Source organism: Carassius auratus, chromosome 34, assembly GCF_003368295.1.
Source record: "Carassius auratus strain Wakin chromosome 34, ASM336829v1, whole genome shotgun sequence".
Classification (NCBI taxonomy): domain Eukaryota; kingdom Metazoa; phylum Chordata; class Actinopteri; order Cypriniformes; family Cyprinidae; genus Carassius; species Carassius auratus.
Window position 1 is genome coordinate 10,013,578 of NC_039276.1, and position 18,273 is coordinate 10,031,850.

Genomic DNA, 18,273 nt, shown 5'->3' on the forward strand with positions numbered 1-18,273 from the left:
GACTTCCCACAAAACCGTGCAACATCCCCTGTAGACAGTGTAGATTCTGGGTACACCTTCATTGTCAGCTCCCCCAGAGATTTTACCAACCCCCTGCATCCTACTGCTCGCCTCTCCAGATCGGCTGCTGACCTTTCCTACTGCAACAGACCCCTCAATGAAACCAGAACACACCAATCAAGCATATGGAGTGTAACTAAGAGTCATATGTCCTCACTCTCAAGCCCCACCTTCCAAAAACAAAATGAGGTATCACGGACTAAATCCTGTCCCAGTCATGGTAACTTCTCTCAAAAGAACTCTCAACAATATGCGTCTTGTTCCAGTAGAGTGTCTCGTTCACTCTCTATGTCTGTTATCAATAACTCATCTCAGAAAAGACTGAACCACTTTACATCAGGACGGCAGATCCCTCTAAATGGGAACAGATTGCATGGAGAGAGAAGTGAGCCAGCCCTTCTAGAGTTAGAGGAGGATGCCGAATCACTAGCACCAGAGCAGGTGCGTCTTGTCCGGCAGTTTGGTAAACAAGGCTCAGGACGTGCTGATCTCACTCTGCCCAGTGGTGTCCACGCAACACCACAAGGTCAGCTGTTCCTTGTGGATTGCGGGAATGCTCGTGTCCAGGTAACTGATGCCCATGGCAATATCCTACAACAAGTGACTTCTCCAAGTAATAACTTGGGAGGCTCCTCACGACGTTGCCGCAATTACTTTGATGTGGCTGTTAATGCCAAGGGTTTGATTGCTCTGAGCTGTGCAGCTGAAAGGGCTCTCCTGATCCTAAGTCGGCATGGGCGTCTCCTACAAACATTTGGAGGTGGACCCTACATTGCTGGAGTACCTCGAGATGAGTTCGAAGCACCGAGGGGATTGACAGTCACCCAAAGGGATGAATTCCTAGTTGCAGATATACGAAAGGGTACTCTTACAGCACTAAAACTTGAACCTAAAAGCGGCTCCAGATTGGAACGAACTGTGGTGACTGGTTTCCACAGGCCTTACCTGGTCGCAGCATGCCTGTACTCTGGTCTGATTGCCGTGTCAGAGCGAGGCATTGAAATAGGGCAGGATCCTTGTGTGAAGATTTTAGGACCTGGATGGGACACCCTAAGAATCCTGGGTGTTTGTTCTAGCTTAGGGCCCATACTATCCTGTCCTTGGGGCCTCTGCATTGATAAGGATGGGTCTGTTTTGGTGGCAGACTGGGGAGAAAAACATCGGGTGCTTCTATATACTTCTGAAGGGCTAGGACGAGTTATTGTGTCTGATGGACTTAGCAGCCCTCGTGGACTGGCACTTTTACCTAATGATCTCCTAGTTGTGTCAGACAGCATGCACCACTGCATTAAGATCTATCAGTACAAATGAAGAGTTTCCACATAGCTCAAAATTTTAAGGGAAATGTCACAAGTATTATATGTATGTATTTATTTATTTATTAAACATTTGAAATCCCTCAAACATGCCATATAACCGCTTAATGTAATCCACAGTCTTAGTTAGTTAGCCATAAGTATGCATACTTTCACTTGTTCAGTCCACTGATAGCAAGGTACAGACCAGTTTGGGATTTAATTCAAGTAATATTTTGGGGGATATTTTATTTGGGTGGAAGTGCTATATGTAAGTGTGTGTGTGTGTGTTTGTGTGTACACATATAACTTCACAGAACACTTCACTTAGTCACAAAAGGATACTTTTAACTTTTTCATAGACAAGTCAGACTGCAGTAGATTGACTAAATTAAGAGATTGTGTGTTGTTGTGCTTTGAATTTTGTTTTGAATTCCTGGTGATTTTTTTCTTCTACTGCACTCTTTTGACTTTGCCAGCAGGAGGAAGTAAGGATACATGCAATAAAATGGAATGAAATTGTTACATAACATAAACAGTACATATAAAACCAATGCATAGAAAGGACAAGGCTCCTGCTCAATGAAAAAAAAAAAAATCTTCAAGGATGAGTTGAATGTGTATATATATATATATATATATATATATATATATATATATATATATATATATATATATATATATATATATTTATGCTTGTAAAAGTAATAAAATGTAAATGTCTTTGCATTTTCTTAAAATGTAACATTAAAGAAGCATTTCTGTTCATCATTAGTATACTTGGCCCTTCAATAGCAACAGAAATGTAACTACTGAATGTGAAATATTCTTGGTATGATGGTGAAATCTTAAAAAGTGAACCAGAACCACTGGAATCTCTTGAATAATTCTGGAATTTTTCACTAGAATCCTTAGAATCCAGTTCTGTAATGACTCATTGCAAGAGTGAGAGTCTTGAATCTCAGCAGGGAATGTTGACTAACAAACACACCCAGTCTGCTGCTATTTTTCAGTTGGAAGTTAGGCTAAACACATTCTCTTGGCTTGTTAAAAAAAAAGAAAACACAGGATGTCTTAACCTCACGCAGAACAAAACTTGATGGAAATAGGTTTCAAGTTTTGTGAAATTGTTCCTCTGCCCTAAAATGGTTTGTTATTCAACAGAAAGGTTTTCATCTCCCTTGTTTACACTGTCAGAGGATGTGGTGTCTCCTTGTTGGTCAGGAAGTGCAGCCTTGACTTTGTGTATGATTGAAGCCGGAATTAATTTAAATAATTTTTCATTAGAAGTCGACAAATCCTTTTTTTTGCCTCATGTGCAATAAATGACCTTTAACAGTGGTTTGAAACTATTTTAAGCAGATAATCTGTTTATTTGTCAGGTCACAATAGTGTGTGATATGGAATTGTGAGAAACCACAGGCGGATGAACAAAGAAAGAGAAACCTGTTCCACCTGTTCCATTCTAAAATCGTTTTAGGAAGCCTCTTACACTGAATATGTAACCATAAGCATTTTAATAGGTAACTATATTGGGGCTGCTGTGGCCTATTGGTAAGAGACTTGGACTAGTTACCCGAAGGTTGCTGGTTCGAGTCTAGGTGCTGGCAGGAGTTGTAGATGGGAGGGATGAATGAACAGAGCTCTCTTCCACCCTCAATACCCATGACTGAAGTGCCCTTGAGCAAGGCACTGAACCCCCAGTTGCTCCCCGGGCCCTGGATATAAAGCTGCCCACTGCTCCGGTGTGTGTTCACGTTGTGTTCACTACTCACTGCTGTGTGTGTGCAATTGGATGGGTAAAAAGCTGAGTATGGGTTACCATCCTTGGCAAATGTCATGATTTTCACTTAAAAATCATAATTAAAAAGCCAAAATAATGGATTTAATTAACAAGGAATTAATGATTTAATCAGATGTATATTTTGAATACATCCTGATTCACTTTGGATTTTTTTTGTAAAGCTAGACAATCTTAATAAATTCTGGTCTGCATTATTATAACAGGAATAATAGATGTTTAAAACCTAATGTTGATAGGTTTTAAACCACCATTTGGTCTGCAAAGTCCCATATTGCAATGAAAAAGTATTTTGGTAAAGAATGATATTCAGAAATGAATGTTAGATGGCTCTTAAAATTCTCAAATAAAAATATATCCTGCAGCATCTTCAAGAGAGAAAAAAATCCCACCTATAAATGGACTGGGTTCAAGTTGTCCTTCATTATCGTGGAATGCCTGAGTTTACAGTTTGTCTACAAAACCCAAAACCACATCATCCTAGATAGGGTAAAGACTAGTTTTGTCTTGAAAACAATAAAATTAAATGAAAGAATACAGACACATTTAAAAATGAAAATTATATGCTTTAAAATGTTTGAGAATTTAAAATGGATGATAATTACACAGTAAACTTTTTGATATTCCGTTTATGAGGTCTAGCTTTTTGTAACAGTAAGTTTTGCCACAGGTCTACAGGTCTCAGTATGTAGCTTCATATTTGAGATCCTCATACAATCTATAATAATGTGATTATAAATAAGTAATAATTATTCATGTGGAGCAATTGTCTCTATTGTTTGTGTCATGCATATATTAAGAAAAAAGCCTAAACATTTCCTTGAAGACAGTGTTTGTTTGTATGCAAGTTTCTTGAATATGAGTGGCTAGTGTGGGTGTTTTGTGCTGTATCCTGGCTACTGTGTGCTGTATATTACAGTATGAACAGCGTCTGTATCTGTGCCTATATGTGCAGCTATGGGAAGTCGTGGCCTAATGGTTAGAGGGTTGGACTCCCAATCGAAGGGTTGTGGGTTCTAGTCTTGGGCCGGACGGAATTGTGGGTGGGGGTAGTGCATGTACAGTTCTCTCTCCACCTTCAATACCACGACTTAGGTGCCCTTGAGCAAGGCATCGAACCCCCAACTGCTCCCCGGGCGCCGCAGCATAAATGGCTGCCCACTGCTCCGGGTGTGTGCTCACAGTGTGTGTGTGTGTGTTCACTGCTCTGTGTGTGTGCATTTCGGATGGGTTAAATGCAGAGCACAAATTCTGAGTATGGGTCACCATACTTGGCTGAATGTCACTTCACTTCATTAACAGGCAAAATGCCAAAAGAGTGGAATTTTGCTTGTTGTTGCACATGGCGTCTCAGTTTGCTTTGAGGGGATTTATGGAAGTAGCAAGTAAACTTTAGAGGGGCATTAAAAAATACCTCTCACAGGGAGAGAAGAGTGGATGAGTGAGAGAGAGAAAGGGAGAGGGGGTAATGTTAACCATTAATGAGGACATACAAAAAAGAAACCTTTGTACATTTAGAGCATGGAATATACGTTACACTAACTCAAAAGGATAGAAGACATTGGAATCCTTTGGCCCAAAGATTTAACTTAAATGGGTTAGCCCAGAAATGTCTAAAAAGCAAGAACCATGGAAAACCATCATGTGTTTTTTTTTTTTTTTTTTTTTTTTAAATACATGATGGTGATAATATATTTTGGAGTGAACTATATCTTGTTAATCTTAATTTCTGTGATATTGTAATATAGCATGATAGCCTAAAAAATACTGGAAATGTTTTAATGCACAAATAGCTATTCCATAGAGGGTCAAGTAAATTCATATACAGTCTAGCTCTTCCTGACTGTATCTATACGAGTACTATATACAGTTAATATGAGAGACAGGTGCTAAATCATATGTCGCATGCAAACCAAAAGGGAATGCAAAGTTTGCTTTGTTGCAACACAAATTTTCACACAGACACACAAGATAATATACAGTTTTAATTAGTGCACTTTAATAAATTTTAACATACAAAACAATATAACCATTATAAATTAACTATTGTAAAGTATAAAAATCACATCACTGTAAACTTTTGCAACTCTTTTAAGGTTTTATTGACCAATGAGCATGTATAGGAGATCATGTCTTCAAATCCCTCTATCTGCTTGTAGAACAGTAACTTCTCACTTTATTTTCCCCATGTCTTTCTGTAATTCAATTGGAAAGAAGCTTTAAAATATTAATTTGCCCTGTTGATAGGTCAACAGATTCACTGCTGACAATCACAGAATGTATAATTTAAAGGGGTCATGAAATGAGAAACCAAATTTGCCTTGATCTTTTGGAATATAAGAGGTCTTTGTACCATTAAAACGTCCTGCAAGTTTCATAGCTTAAGACGTCCTCCCCATTATAAACGAGCCATTTATTTAATCAAGCTCTAAATACAGCTCGTTCTGGATCCATGGTAAGAAGTGACGTCACGGTGCGAAGTGACGTTCCAACCATTTGCATATGACCGCCTCCAGCACAAGACAACTACGCTCATTTCGGATCGTTGTCGCGCTGCGCGCCTCACAAGTGTTCAGTCGACGGACAGCGAGTGGGTCTGTGTACAGGAAAATTACAATGCCACGCAGATGTGCTGTTCCTGGCTGTGGACAAACAACATCTTTGAATACGCTGCCGAAAGATCCTGACGTCAGGGAAAAATGGATGCAGTTTATTTGTATAAGAGAATCTTGAAAATATGCCGCCTTTCTAGTAGGCCTACATGTAATAGAAGATTAAAAATGTTGCCTTATCAATGCTGCATCTTCAAATATGGCCTGTGCATGCATTTTTGTCCGCAGTACACCCTATCATTTCATTGAAATTAGGTAAATAATGTTGAACTGTTAGCATATTAAACTATAGAATAATTATGCAACAATAAACCGTTTTCAAGTGTCTCGGGTTACAATTTTTTTATTAATTCAAAATAGTTTCACTTTCCATGTGGACACGGGCTGATCCAGTCTTCGTTGTTGTGGTGATGGTTCATTTTCCTCTGATTCCTTCATCTGATTCCGGCTCAAACATATAAGGTTTTATCATTGCAAGAGCCATCGCTTCGAATGCATCACTCGCTACTAAACAGTTACGCTCAATCCGCAAATGTTCCGTCAAATGTCTTTAGCCAATCATAACAGTGGGCGTTAACACTGAACTCTTAAAGGGGAAACAACCCAAAACAGACTGTTTGAATCAAAGGATGAGAAACAGGGTGGGAAAATGTCATAATTCACTACATTTTAAAAGTTTTTTTTTTTTTTAACTATAGTAATACTATAATTGCACCTAGGGGACCATAATAATAAAATAAAAAAACCCATGTCATGACCCCTTTAAAAAAACTCAAGGTATAAGGAGTAGCAACTTTGGACAAATCTATATCCTGAAACAAAAAGTATGTCAAATTTAGCACATCTTTAAAAGACAAACATTGCTGACGACTCCTACAAGTCATTAACACATATCTGGCAAATAAAGCCACTAAGTGACAGTGGCGCTTTGAAAAAGCCCTTCTTCTTTTTTTTCTCCCAGCAAGCCCAAGTCTATGTGTAAATCAAAGAGTCTGAACAATGTACAGCAGATCACCCAAAAATAATTAATGCAGATGCACTCCAATTTCAAACAGAAATATTATTAGCTCTTATATGTCTATAAAAAAATTGTGCAGAGTTATGTGCACAAAAACCCCTGGGGTATGTATATGTTGACTTAGGCAAATGCACAACACAAGCAGAGCAAATATCCATAAGTGTCCCTCTCAGTGTAAAAATATTTCCTGTGATTGTATGACAGAGAATGAGAGAGTGCCAGCTGCTCTCCATTGTGACGGGATGAGGAGGAAAAGCTCTGGAATGTACACAGCTAGAGCCTTTGAACTCAGGTTCCTTTAGACTCCCTATGTCTTTCCGTCTTCTTTTGTGCTTTGGGGTCAGTGGGTTAGAGAGGTGGAGGTCACTGTCTTATGACGCTCTCATTTGCCATCCTTCTCTACTCTCAACATCTCCCACACACAGTGCAGTGATTACCCACACAGCCCTTACCTCCTTGAACTCCTAAATGTCCAGGTTTGCCTACAACAGACAAAGCTGTCATTAGAATTCCAGACATTCCAAGTCACAATCATAAAGACTGTTCCTGAAAGCACAGTGTGGTTCACTTCCATCTGGCATATCTGACAACTGCCTGACAAGACACGTATTACGGACATTCACATAAATAAACCTGTCTTAATTCAACTAATTAACTTTACTTTTACAAGACAACTGACAAATTACAAGACACATGAAATGTTCTATTTTGTTGAGAAACTTAATGCCTCACCTCAGAGAGGGGTTTCCCTCTTGTAAAGTGCTGCACTGGTAGGCCCTTCAAACTGCAGCTTAATTGCCTGTTTAAGATTCAACTGGGGGTTAGTAGTTGTCATGTTAAACAAAGTCTCATCATGTAAGGCACTTGGAGAAATAGATGAAAGATCAATGGTTGGAGACATGGATGTCATTTGAATTCCACCCCAATCATCTTTTTGTGCATAGGATTGGAAGTGAAAATGAGGGTACCCCGAAGGGGGGCATTCCCTAATTTTTGTTTGTTGAATTGGGCCCTCTTGGTTTGGCATCACCCCTAAGGAAGTCATAAAGGAGTTCCACTTTGTATCTACTCCTGCAACTTGTTTGAGGTTCTTCTCCATCACATCTTGTGTGATGTAGATAGTTTTAGGTTTTAAGAGTATGTTGCTATCCCCTGATGATCCAAGCCCTTTTAAGGGTTTGTCTGAATCCAGCAGTTCTGTAAATGTACACTGTTCGTTTGTGGGACTGCTCTTGGGAACAGACTTTTGATTGTGCCTAGAATCTCTGCCCTGAAGACTGGCAGGATTGGAGCCAGGTAAAGGCAAAATGGATGGCCGAATGCGGCAACGAGGAAGTGAATGCTGTTGTATCTGCTGGATAAAATTTACGCTGTCAGCAGGCACAGTCTGATCTGTGGCCAGTGAGTGGCAGGTGGAGGAGGAAGTCTGTGAGGCAGGCATGGAATGGAAACGCTCTGCAGTGGAAGCTGGGGAACAGGAGGCAGAAACTGAGGCTGAAGATGTAGAAGATGTGGCTGGGATTCCATCAACACCCACTTCTCCAGAACTAATGGACACTTTGGTCTTGACAATGGCTGAAAAGTAAGAATTGTTGGGAGCATCACTAGGTGTTAATGGTTTAAGACCTGAGAAGGGCTTTGCACCATAGCTCTCCAAAAGTCGCACAATTGTGAAATGACCTTGTTTTCCTGCTACCTTAACTGGGCTACGACCATAATGGTCCACATGGTTTGGTTCTGCACCTTTCTCTAAGAGCATGGCCACAATTTCAACATGTCCCTCCTGAGCAGCAATACTAAGTGCTGTGGCAACCTGCTGTTTGCAAGCCAGGTCTACATTAAGACCTTTAGCTCTAAGTAGCAGCCTGCCAGCAGCTGCATGACCTCTCCATGCCACAGAGTGCAAAGGAGGCCGACCATCAAAATCTCTGGCATTTGGGTCAGCTCCATATTTCAGCAATAGTTCAATACCTTCCAGGTCTCCTTGCCAAGCTGCTACATGGAGTGCAGTTCGCCCTTCTGCATCTTTTGACTCCAATGGGACACTGCCTTTTTCTATGAGTAGGGTGGCCATGTCTAAACGTCCCTCTAGGACCAACAAATAAAGAAGAGGTCTTCCTTCAGCATCACGGACATCCGTGTCAGCCCCTCTACGCATCAATAACTCCACAATTTCCCGATGTCCCTGCAGAGCAGCCGCACTGAGTGCAGAGTGGCCATCATATGCACGATGATCGATGGGTGACTTACGGTCTAGAAGTAGCCTTACTATACTGCAGTGCCCTTCTTGTGCTGCTAGAATTAGAGGGCTCCGACCCTCTACATCAAGTTCACCCACATGTGCCATGCTGCCTCGCTCTGTCAATATTGCACACACACTTTTGTGACCTTCACAAGCTGCAGCATGCAATGGAGTCCAGCCCAGGTCATCTTTGTGATTCTCATCCAAACCCCTGTCCAGCAGTGCTCTTACAACTTCAACACTACCCTTTGCTGCAGCCAAGCAAAGAGCAGTGCGGCCTTCTCCATCAATGCCATCCACTGCTGCCCCCCAAAACAGCAAATGGTTAACTGTGCCAGCATGCCCCATAGCTGCAGCCGCAAGAAGAGGAGTGACAGCAGATGGATGACATCCAGAACTTTCATCTACGTCAGCTCCAGCTTCCAGGAGGAGTTCAACTACTTCTTCATGCCCTTCATAAGAGGCTAGTAGTAAAGGTGTCATTCCATCTCGGTCCTTATGTTCTGGATCAGCACCTCGCTCCAACAGAAGGCTTACAACCTCTCCATGCATTCGTCCTCCAGCTGCTGATGGCACACACAATGCAGCAACAGACAAAGCGGTACGTCCATCCCCATCTGCAAGATTCAAATCAGCCCCAGCATTCAAAAGGATCTCTACTGCCTCTTTGTGACCCATGTAGGCTGCAGCTATTAGTGGAGTACGTCCATCACTGTCTGAGCGGTCTACTTCAGCCTTATGATCAAGGAGGGTCAACAGAATTTCCTCATGTCCACCCCATGCTGCTGCTCGTAAAGCTGTCCGGCCATTTGAATCACATCCATGAATCTCTGCTCCTGCTTCCAGAAGTAGATGCACAGCTTCCTTGTGGCCACCCCATGCAGCAGAGCAAAGAGCAGTCCATCCCTCACTGTCCACCTGCTCCAGCAGGGCTTGTGCTGTGGGACTCTTGCTCCTTTGCTCTTGCACCCACTCCAACAACAACTGTAGTACACCAACATGGCCTTGTCTGGCAGCAAGAGTCAATGCAGTCTGTCCCTGGTTGTCGTTTAGTAAAGGGTCTGCTCCATGGCATAACAGCAATGCTGCTACATCTATAAGTCCAGCATGGGCTGCAGCGGCTAATAAAGTCCGTCCATCTGATGGGTCTGTACGGTTCACACTGATTCCACTGTCCAGAAGTGCTCTCACAGAGTCTTCCCTCTGTAATGCTCGCCGAACTATCCTGCCTTTTCCTCCAACACAGTGAACCCTGACACTGGAGCTTTCGTCTGGGCAACAGCTCGCAGGGTAAACTCCACTTCTTATCAAGAGTTGTAGCACATCTTGCTGAACTAATACAGGTGTATCACTAGAAGAACAGTCTTTTTTGGCACCATTAAGAGCTGGAACGCCAGTCCATAGCAACCACAGTGCCAGGAGGACTGGTTCACCTTCATGGACTCCGCTGTTGAGGAGGTGGTAGGCCAGCTGGCAAGTCTCCACTGTACTCAAACTACTAGCTCGAAGAGAGAGGGACATGGCCAAAGAAAGGTGACCATCCTTCACACAACACAGAAACTTCTGTGTGCAGTATTTAACATCAGTTAACCATTCTGCAAAGCTGTTATGAAAGAGGAGTTTACTGCCCTCAGGCCCATCTACAAACAGAGATGCCAGAGCCCTCATCTGTGCTTGGAAGTCTCCAATCCCAAAGTAGAAGTCACGGCTTCTGGCAATACTGTAGAGCTGCTCAGCTGTTAGTGGTTGTGGGGATGCCAAAAGAATATTCAGCAAAGGCCTAATATGGACAAACAGCCTTCGAGGAAAGAGTCGCTGACAAATCCAAAGGTAAAGGCCATTCAGTGTTCCAGGAATGTCCCGAATTTCTCTAAGTCCTACTAGACCATGTGCAACACCATCTAGTACTCGCTCTAGAAACAAGAAACAGCCACCACTTTTGATGTGCAAAAGATTAAGCATTTCAGCCGTGTCTGGTTTAATTTGTCTTCTCAAAGCCCCGTCCTGGTCAAGCCTCCTCAGGATATATTGCTGTACATCTCGTACAGTTGCAGGCTTTCTTAAGTCATCCAGACACAACCTCCTAAATCCTGCAGGGTAAAAAGGAAGAAGATAAAATCAGAGCTGTCTACACCACAAAATTAGATAAAATAAGACACAACAACTGTTAAAACATCACAATGGGTTTTTTAAGGCTACAAAATTAATAATGAAATTGCCTAATGCAATAAAAAACTGTGTGTGATGAGTGGGGTGGGGCCCAGAGCCGTGGGAACGGAGCGAGGCCGGTGGAGTGATTTGGAAATGAGCGACGACTAGTCTAGTTAATTGTACCTTTTACATTTGTGTAATTCCAAACATGTTTTGCTACTACTACATAAGTTACTATACCAATTAACAACAAAAACATTTGTCAGAATAATTTAAAAATGTTTTTAGCACTCTGCGCAGTTGTTTCTTTCCAGTCTTTAAATCTCATGGGCAAAGGTAAAACATGATGGTCCTTGAGGCTTTCCAAGCCAAAGTTAAGGACCTTGCATTCAAATGTGTTTTTAAAGGCAGAAATATACACACAACTAGTGCACAATAAATTGTAGTACCATAACGCTATACTTCAGAAGCCATCCACAAGAGCTAATGAGTGTGTGGGACCCTCATCTCACAAGACCAATTCATTTCATCTAGTAATAAAACAAAAACTACAAAGCCATAAAATGTTGATATAATGACAAAAAGAAAAGAAAAAGTGTTAAGCTGTATGTTTGTAAGTACTGAATGTTTGGGTGGCCTTACAAGTGTGGATACCATTATTAATTTGTTACTAAATGGGTTTCTAAACACAAAATAAAGTCCCTGTACATAGTCTTAACTAAGATGAACAATGCACAACACTTCAAGAAACCAATAAAGCTAACCATCTCACATTTCTTTGTGCTTTTGAAGTGATTTGTGAATAGGCTGAGAGTGTACCTGAGAACATCTTGCAAATGGCTTTGTTTTGGCGGCGTGCAGAGCAGACCAGGAAGATCCAGGGGGGCAGGAGCTGTAGGTATTTCAGCAGGAGCTCTGCAATAGTCGAACTCTGAGTGGCCGCAGATTCTGATATTGAGCTTTCTCCAACTCCATTATCTCCACAATACCCAAAGTCCAGTGAATCAACCACAATAAACACACTGTGAGCTGGTGGTGTAATAGACAAGAGGGGTTCTAATACTGCCCTAAAGAAAAATGAGAAGGAGAAAGAGGTTAAAATAATAATAAATAACTAAAGGCATACCCTAATGACCACTGCTGGCATAATTTTATTTTTAACCACAAAGACATATGTCTTCTAAGTTGAGTCAGTCTTACCTGCATGATGCTGTTAAAAAATCGTAAGTTAATCAGACTTATGACAGGGCAAGAGGTGGGGTGTTTGGGAGTTTGACAGAAGAATAGAGGAAGGAGAAGGAGGGACATATTTCTCTCAACAACAGCAAGCTAATTAGGAATTCAATCATTTTAAGAATTGGAAATAGGAAAGACATGTCATCACATATGAATGAAAGTCAGTTCAGAACTAAAACAGAGCTTATCTGTGAAGGAAATCAGTGCATACTGTAAATGCAGCGTTGTTTTGCACAGAATGCAGTTATGTGAGGGATTAATTTGGAATAAAATACAACATCTTTTAAAAACCATACAATGAACTCCCAGCTTTTTAAATCTGTCTTATACTTCGATCTTTCTTACTTTTGGCCATTTCTTCTGACTTGAGGTGTGGCTGCAGAGGCACTGTGACTCAGTGTTATGGAAGCTCAGTGACGGTTTCTGTTGCTTCCAGGGCATATCAATAGACAGTGAGAAGGTGCTGCTTCCTTATCAGACTCACATTCACATATCTGTTTTGCTCTTATCACTGACACACTTCACTCATTGTATTATTGCCTTTTTAATCAAACACTAAAATGTAATTTAATTTATGGTAATACACTTTCATTTACCCCAGTTTAATATGCAGGCAACTATAAACAACTCATAGGTTTAATTCCCAAATAACGGAGGTGCTCTCTTAGTTTGAGCATCATGATACAGTCTAAAAGGTCCTGATACCTAAATCAATTGCAAGAGGTTGGAACAGGGCTATCTGTTTGAATGTAGTAATGGTTAGAGATTCAGACTCATAACCCAAAGTTAGCAGGTTCTGAGTCTCGGTAACGGCAGGGATTGTAGGTGGTGGCAGTGAATGACCCGTGCTCTCTTTCACCTTCAATACCACGACTGAGGTGAGCAAGGCACCGAAACCCCCAAATGCTCCCTGGATGCCACACCAAAAATGGCTGCCCAACGATCCTATTTAAACTTACAACACATTTAGACTATTATTTCCCAATAAATTTAAATATATTTATTATTTTCATCATCAGTGACTCAAAGTCTTGTTTTAAATTACACAATTGTAATATATATTCCATTTTGCATAATCAAATGTCTCACCCGTCGTACCCATTATTTTTTTCAAATTTTCACATATTTTTTTTTAACTGCTTTATTTGGCCCATGAACTTTTTTTTTAAAACTCTTTACTGATTTTATTTAATCGCACAGAGAAAATAAATTGAAAAAGAAAAACACTTTACCCTAATGGAAACGTTGCATTCTATTTAGAGTCATAACTTAAATTCTGACAATATTGAATATTAACACTTGTATTCTTTAATAACATAGCATTTTAAACAGCAGTAACCTTATTTTGTCAATTGAACTTCCTGTTTCATACTCCCGCCATAAAAAATATAATCATGTCATGTTTATTGGTTTCTTATCTCCAATACGTGGGCTCACATAATTTGTTGAGCTAATGCCCTTTTAACATGCTCACAGATCACAGCTTGAGCCGAACAACCTAATAAATAGATAATTAATTCCTAACTCTACAAAGACAAGCTATGGGCTTGTCTTTAACCCCAAGAATGGCCATGTAATGGTCAAACACAGAATGGAATTAGGAGCTCAAACCTGAGAGAAGAGTTATTTGAGACTATTTATACTTCAGTAGTGGACAAGATGAAAGGTTTAGGGGTTTGGTCATGGTCAAGCAGCTGAAGGTTACAGGATTTACAACCAACCATTGATTCAGCTGGAATCATTTGCAAGTCTTCACTGACAAAATCAGATGAAGTGCAAACTTAAACCGAGAATAGGTTTCAGTAGCTATACTTTGCTTGGCAAAACATATAGTGATTTAATCTACTTAAAATACAATCATCTTAATGGAATTTTCTGTTTAATAAAAATATACCTCGACTACAAAGCTTTAATCTGACAAACAAGTCATAATTATTTCTTTATGACAGAAGTTCATGTCCTGATAAAATAAACTGTCCTCATCATTGCTTGTCTTTTAAATAAACAGTGTTAATGATAACCTATGTACATCAGAGAGCATGCTGAATACAGTACGGACTGACACTTGCATTTCACCCCTAAACTAACCCTTAATACATTCTCTCACCAGGACTAGAGAAAAACATCACAACAGTTTGTCAGCATGTGTAAAGCAAATGTGGAATGTGTGCCTGTACGTCAGATCTGTAAGGGAAAACTGAAAGGACTAACGTAAGAGCAAACTCTGAAAGATAAAGTGAATAGTGAAAGTTGTCAGTATGGCAACCTCACCGAGGGACACAAACTAGTGGCACAATTCTCTGTTTTTAACACCTTTTTCCCCCGAAGGTTGTAAATAGCTTCATCCATCTCCACTGAACACTGGACTATTGTGATAACTGTGAATAGGCCTCATTATTGTGATGAGAGGAATAAATGAATAAATATATGTGGCAGAAAAGCAGAACAATAGCCACTTTTCCTGCTTTTGACAAAGTCTTTCCGAGGGGTATCAAAAGAAAATATGATGGAGGACAAGAATATAGGGAGTGGGAGGGTTTAGTAGGAAACAATAAAAGAAACCTTGTTTAAGCAAGATGCCACTAAGTGCATTTACATTGACAACAAACATTTAAAGCATCAGCTTACTATAAATAACCAGAAAATGCAAGAAAGTGTGTTTACTTGATTACATGATGTTTTTTTCCCCTCTGGCTTCCTTGTCCAAATATTACACAGAAACACATTAATTTTTAAAAAAGGCTAAGAAAAAGCAGTGTGGACTATATTCAAAACAAGAGTCTTCTGCAATGACAATGTATTTGTTACACAAAACATCATGAATTGAAAGTATAATTGATTATATGATCTTTAAAATTCCATGTTAAATGCTAAAGTTTTCTGGAGCCTGACACTGTTAAAACAAGTCATTTAAAGGCCCCACTGAAGTGTCATTTTCCTTGCACAAACAAAGTGAAATACAGAGGGAGTGTGTAAGGTAGACCAAAGGCTTAGCTGTGTAACATTTGGGATTTCTCATAGGAGTAATGCTTGGAGAGCAAACCTGAAATACTATAGAAACGAGTTCAAAGGGATCTTGAACAGTGTGCGATTTGTTGCAGAGCAAAAGCAAGAGAAAAATCTGAGAAATTCAGAAAAAAAGTGGTTTTTAAAAAGTACTGAAATTGTGCATTTTTAAGATATGAAAATCTATATTAAAATGTAGTATTTTGTACAGGATATTAAATGTTTTTTTTTATTTTTTATAAATGACTAAATAGTTACTAAAAATTAAAAAGTAATATAATGGCAGTGTTGAATATTTTTTCTCAGGATATTCCATTGATACTTAAGGTTATTGAAACTAACCTGAAATTAATATAATGTTTCTAACGTTCAGAGGGAATATGCCATCTAAAAAAAAAAAGAAAACTCTAAAACTAAAACTGTGATGTACAGTATGAACGGTGACATATACACACCAACCTTTTAAAAGTGTTATCAGGTTCTCTTTGGCAGTGGAGGGGCTCCAGGACAGCAGCAATTGCAGCACTGCTTATCGCTTTCACATAGTTTTGTCCTAGAAGTGCACTTTCCTTCAGCTGTTCAACCAGTCCCAATACGAATCTCCATACTTCAATACTGCCTGCATCCTCTCGCTGGCAATAATGCCAGGCCAAACACCGTGATGCCAACCCTGCCCCTATGCATGCTTCCGACTGGGGCCAAACCAGTTCTGTGAGGAGGGCCGTCTTACCCGTGCCTGGGCCCCCAGTCACTAGGACCCCTGGAGAGACACGGGCCGTTCCCTCCACGCTCTTTGTGGCGTCTCGTGCCTCTAGGCATCTTTGTAGTTTCTCGAGGGCCCATTCACGGCAGTTGAACCGCCGGCCCTGTAACAAGCTAGGTAACATGCTCCTCATCTGGCCCTCAGGAGATGAACAAGGACGGACCATGAGGATGTATCCTCTTCCATAGTCCCTAATAGAATACGCAAAGCAGGTGGCTCTTGGGATCTCTCTAAACAGCTTGCACTGCAGTTAACACAGAAAGGGTAGTGGGGTTCGTTTGGGTTGTATGCAAATTTTTGCTAGCGAAAGGTTCCTGGAATGGAGAATCAGAGAGAGTGTCCTCAGATGACTGTTGGCTGCAGGTGTGGTTGTATTTTGCAATCCTGTATGTCCAAGTCATGCTGCTAGTCAGAAGCCCTGTAAGACAAAACAAACATAATGCATGAGGAGAAAGGTGTAATTCGGCCCAAGTTTAAAAACTTTCTCTAAACCAGTTTAATATGCAAGATACAAGTCATAATCATAACAATAACTTTCATAAATAAAATGAAGCTACAAGTGCTTCAGAGTTCAGTATATAAAAAATCCGGAATAATTCAAATAAAATAGAAGTGAAGAATTTAAAAGGAAAGTACAAGCTTATACAAAAATAAATTGGTTGGCTAAACAGATTGCGTTTACGTATTGGTTGTGCCAGTGATGCTATGCATTACTGGTCAGGATGCAGATAATTTTTTGTTGTACCACTGTGTTTGCACTAATCACAGAGATTAATTACTGAATGACTTACTTTATGAATGATTTCTTGGCTTAGGCTACTGTAATGTAAAGCTGATGCGATCTGATGATGCTGCATTTAGCCAATATGCTCCAAACACGTGGAACCTTTCTGGCTTTGCCATGAGATGTGAGATGGAAAGGTTGAGAGAGAAATAGAAACAGAAAGAGGAGTAGAAAGTATCTGTCCCCTGATGAATGCGAGAGCTCGGATATGCAAGTGAGTCAAGATGCTGACCCAGCCCTCAACTTAAACTGTCCTAAGCAATAAAGAAATAGTTCAAGAGAGTGAAAGAGAAAGACAACACAATATCCTACCTTTGAAATATGCTGTTTCGTGTCTTTCCTTTATGTTTTCTCCATGGCAGTGTTCAGTCTCACCTCAAACACATTAATCTCTCTTCACGTCTTTCTGTTGCATCATTCATGCAATTTTTTCCTACTCACAGGTCTTATGGTTTTGCTGGCCAGACTGAAATCTACTCCTCCTTTCATATATTCTCCATGTCTCCCAGCTGCTCACCGGTTTTTCTGGTCCTTTATCTCCTCCCCTCCTGCTCCTTAACATGTCAGAGCATGAAGTGAAATAGCTGACTAGAAGACAGAGAGAGAGAGAGAGAGAGAGAGAGAGAGAGAGCATGAGTAAGGGAGGAGTTAGGGTTTGGGGTCAAAGTTTAAACACAGATGCATGATGTCATATAGTGTTTCTCTTTCTTGCTTCCTTTCCTTGTCTGTAGTACACATTCTCTAAAGAGAGCGAGAACTCATGGACAGAATCCAGATTGTTGTTCTAAACATACCTCACATGTCTGCAATTTATTAGAAGCCAAAAAACTAAACAGAAGTGCCTTCAGTGAACAGTAACCTCATTACAAAAGATACAGTGCTGACAGTGTATTTTTTACACCATGTCTAAATCAACAACTAATCAACTAATCAACAACATATGGTGGGTGGGAGGGTAGTGGTTATAGATACAGGCTGTCTGCCCAGAGGTCACAGGATCAAATTGTTACGGATGATCCATGAATCCTCTAACCCAGTGGTTTTCAACCTGTGGTCCGCGGCCCCCTAGTGGTATTGCAGGTGGGCCGCCAATTATTTTCTGTTCATTTCCAGTCCATTCTAGGGCTGTGCGATTAAAAGAAAACGTCCTAAAATCACGATTTGAGCGTGTGCATATGCCTAACTCCAGGTTCACACACTGTCTGTGATGCGCCTTTTTTCTGAGCCAATGTTGACGGATCAGAGCGTTCTCACTGCAGTAAAAGGCTAGAAATAAAAACGTGGAAAATAATTCATGTCTAACAC

The 18,273-nt window shown here is 40.5% G+C and overlaps 1 protein-coding gene across 3 annotated transcripts; it reads right to left on the reverse strand.

Annotated features, from left to right (window-relative positions):
* Window positions 1-6,534: 6,534 nt before the first annotated feature.
* Window positions 6,535-17,542, reverse strand: LOC113053134 (ankyrin repeat domain-containing protein 50-like). 3 transcript variants are annotated; one of them, XM_026217899.1, is made up of 5 exons: window positions 17,281-17,542; window positions 15,881-16,602; window positions 11,999-12,246; window positions 7,519-11,118; window positions 6,535-7,268 (listed from the first exon to the last, which is right to left on the reverse strand). In XM_026217899.1, exons 2-4 carry the CDS (start codon window positions 16,348-16,350, stop codon window positions 7,520-7,522), a joined length of 4,317 nt encoding a protein of 1,438 aa, XP_026073684.1. In that variant the 5' UTR covers window positions 16,351-16,602; window positions 17,281-17,542; the 3' UTR covers window positions 6,535-7,268; window position 7,519. The 3 variants fall into 3 exon arrangements, with proteins under 3 accessions (XP_026073684.1, XP_026073685.1, XP_026073686.1); XM_026217900.1 differs by having other exon boundaries at window positions 17,410-17,527; XM_026217901.1 differs by lacking the exon at window positions 17,281-17,542 and adding an exon at window positions 16,976-17,071.
* Between the last annotated feature and the right edge of the window lie 731 nt (window positions 17,543-18,273).

Excerpts from the sequence above, each read along its gene's own strand:
- LOC113053134 (XM_026217899.1), bottom strand. The coding sequence starts at position 16,350 with ATGGTCCGTCCTTGTTCATCTCCTGAGGGCCAGATGAGGAGCATGTTA. Across the intron at positions 12,247-15,880 it reads CCTGATAACACTTTTAAAAG|GGCAGTATTAGAACCCCTCT; the intron begins GTTGGTGTGTAT and ends ATTTTTCTTTAG. Across the intron at positions 11,119-11,998 it reads CATTTGCAAGATGTTCTCAG|GATTTAGGAGGTTGTGTCTG; the intron begins GTACACTCTCAG and ends TTTACCCTGCAG.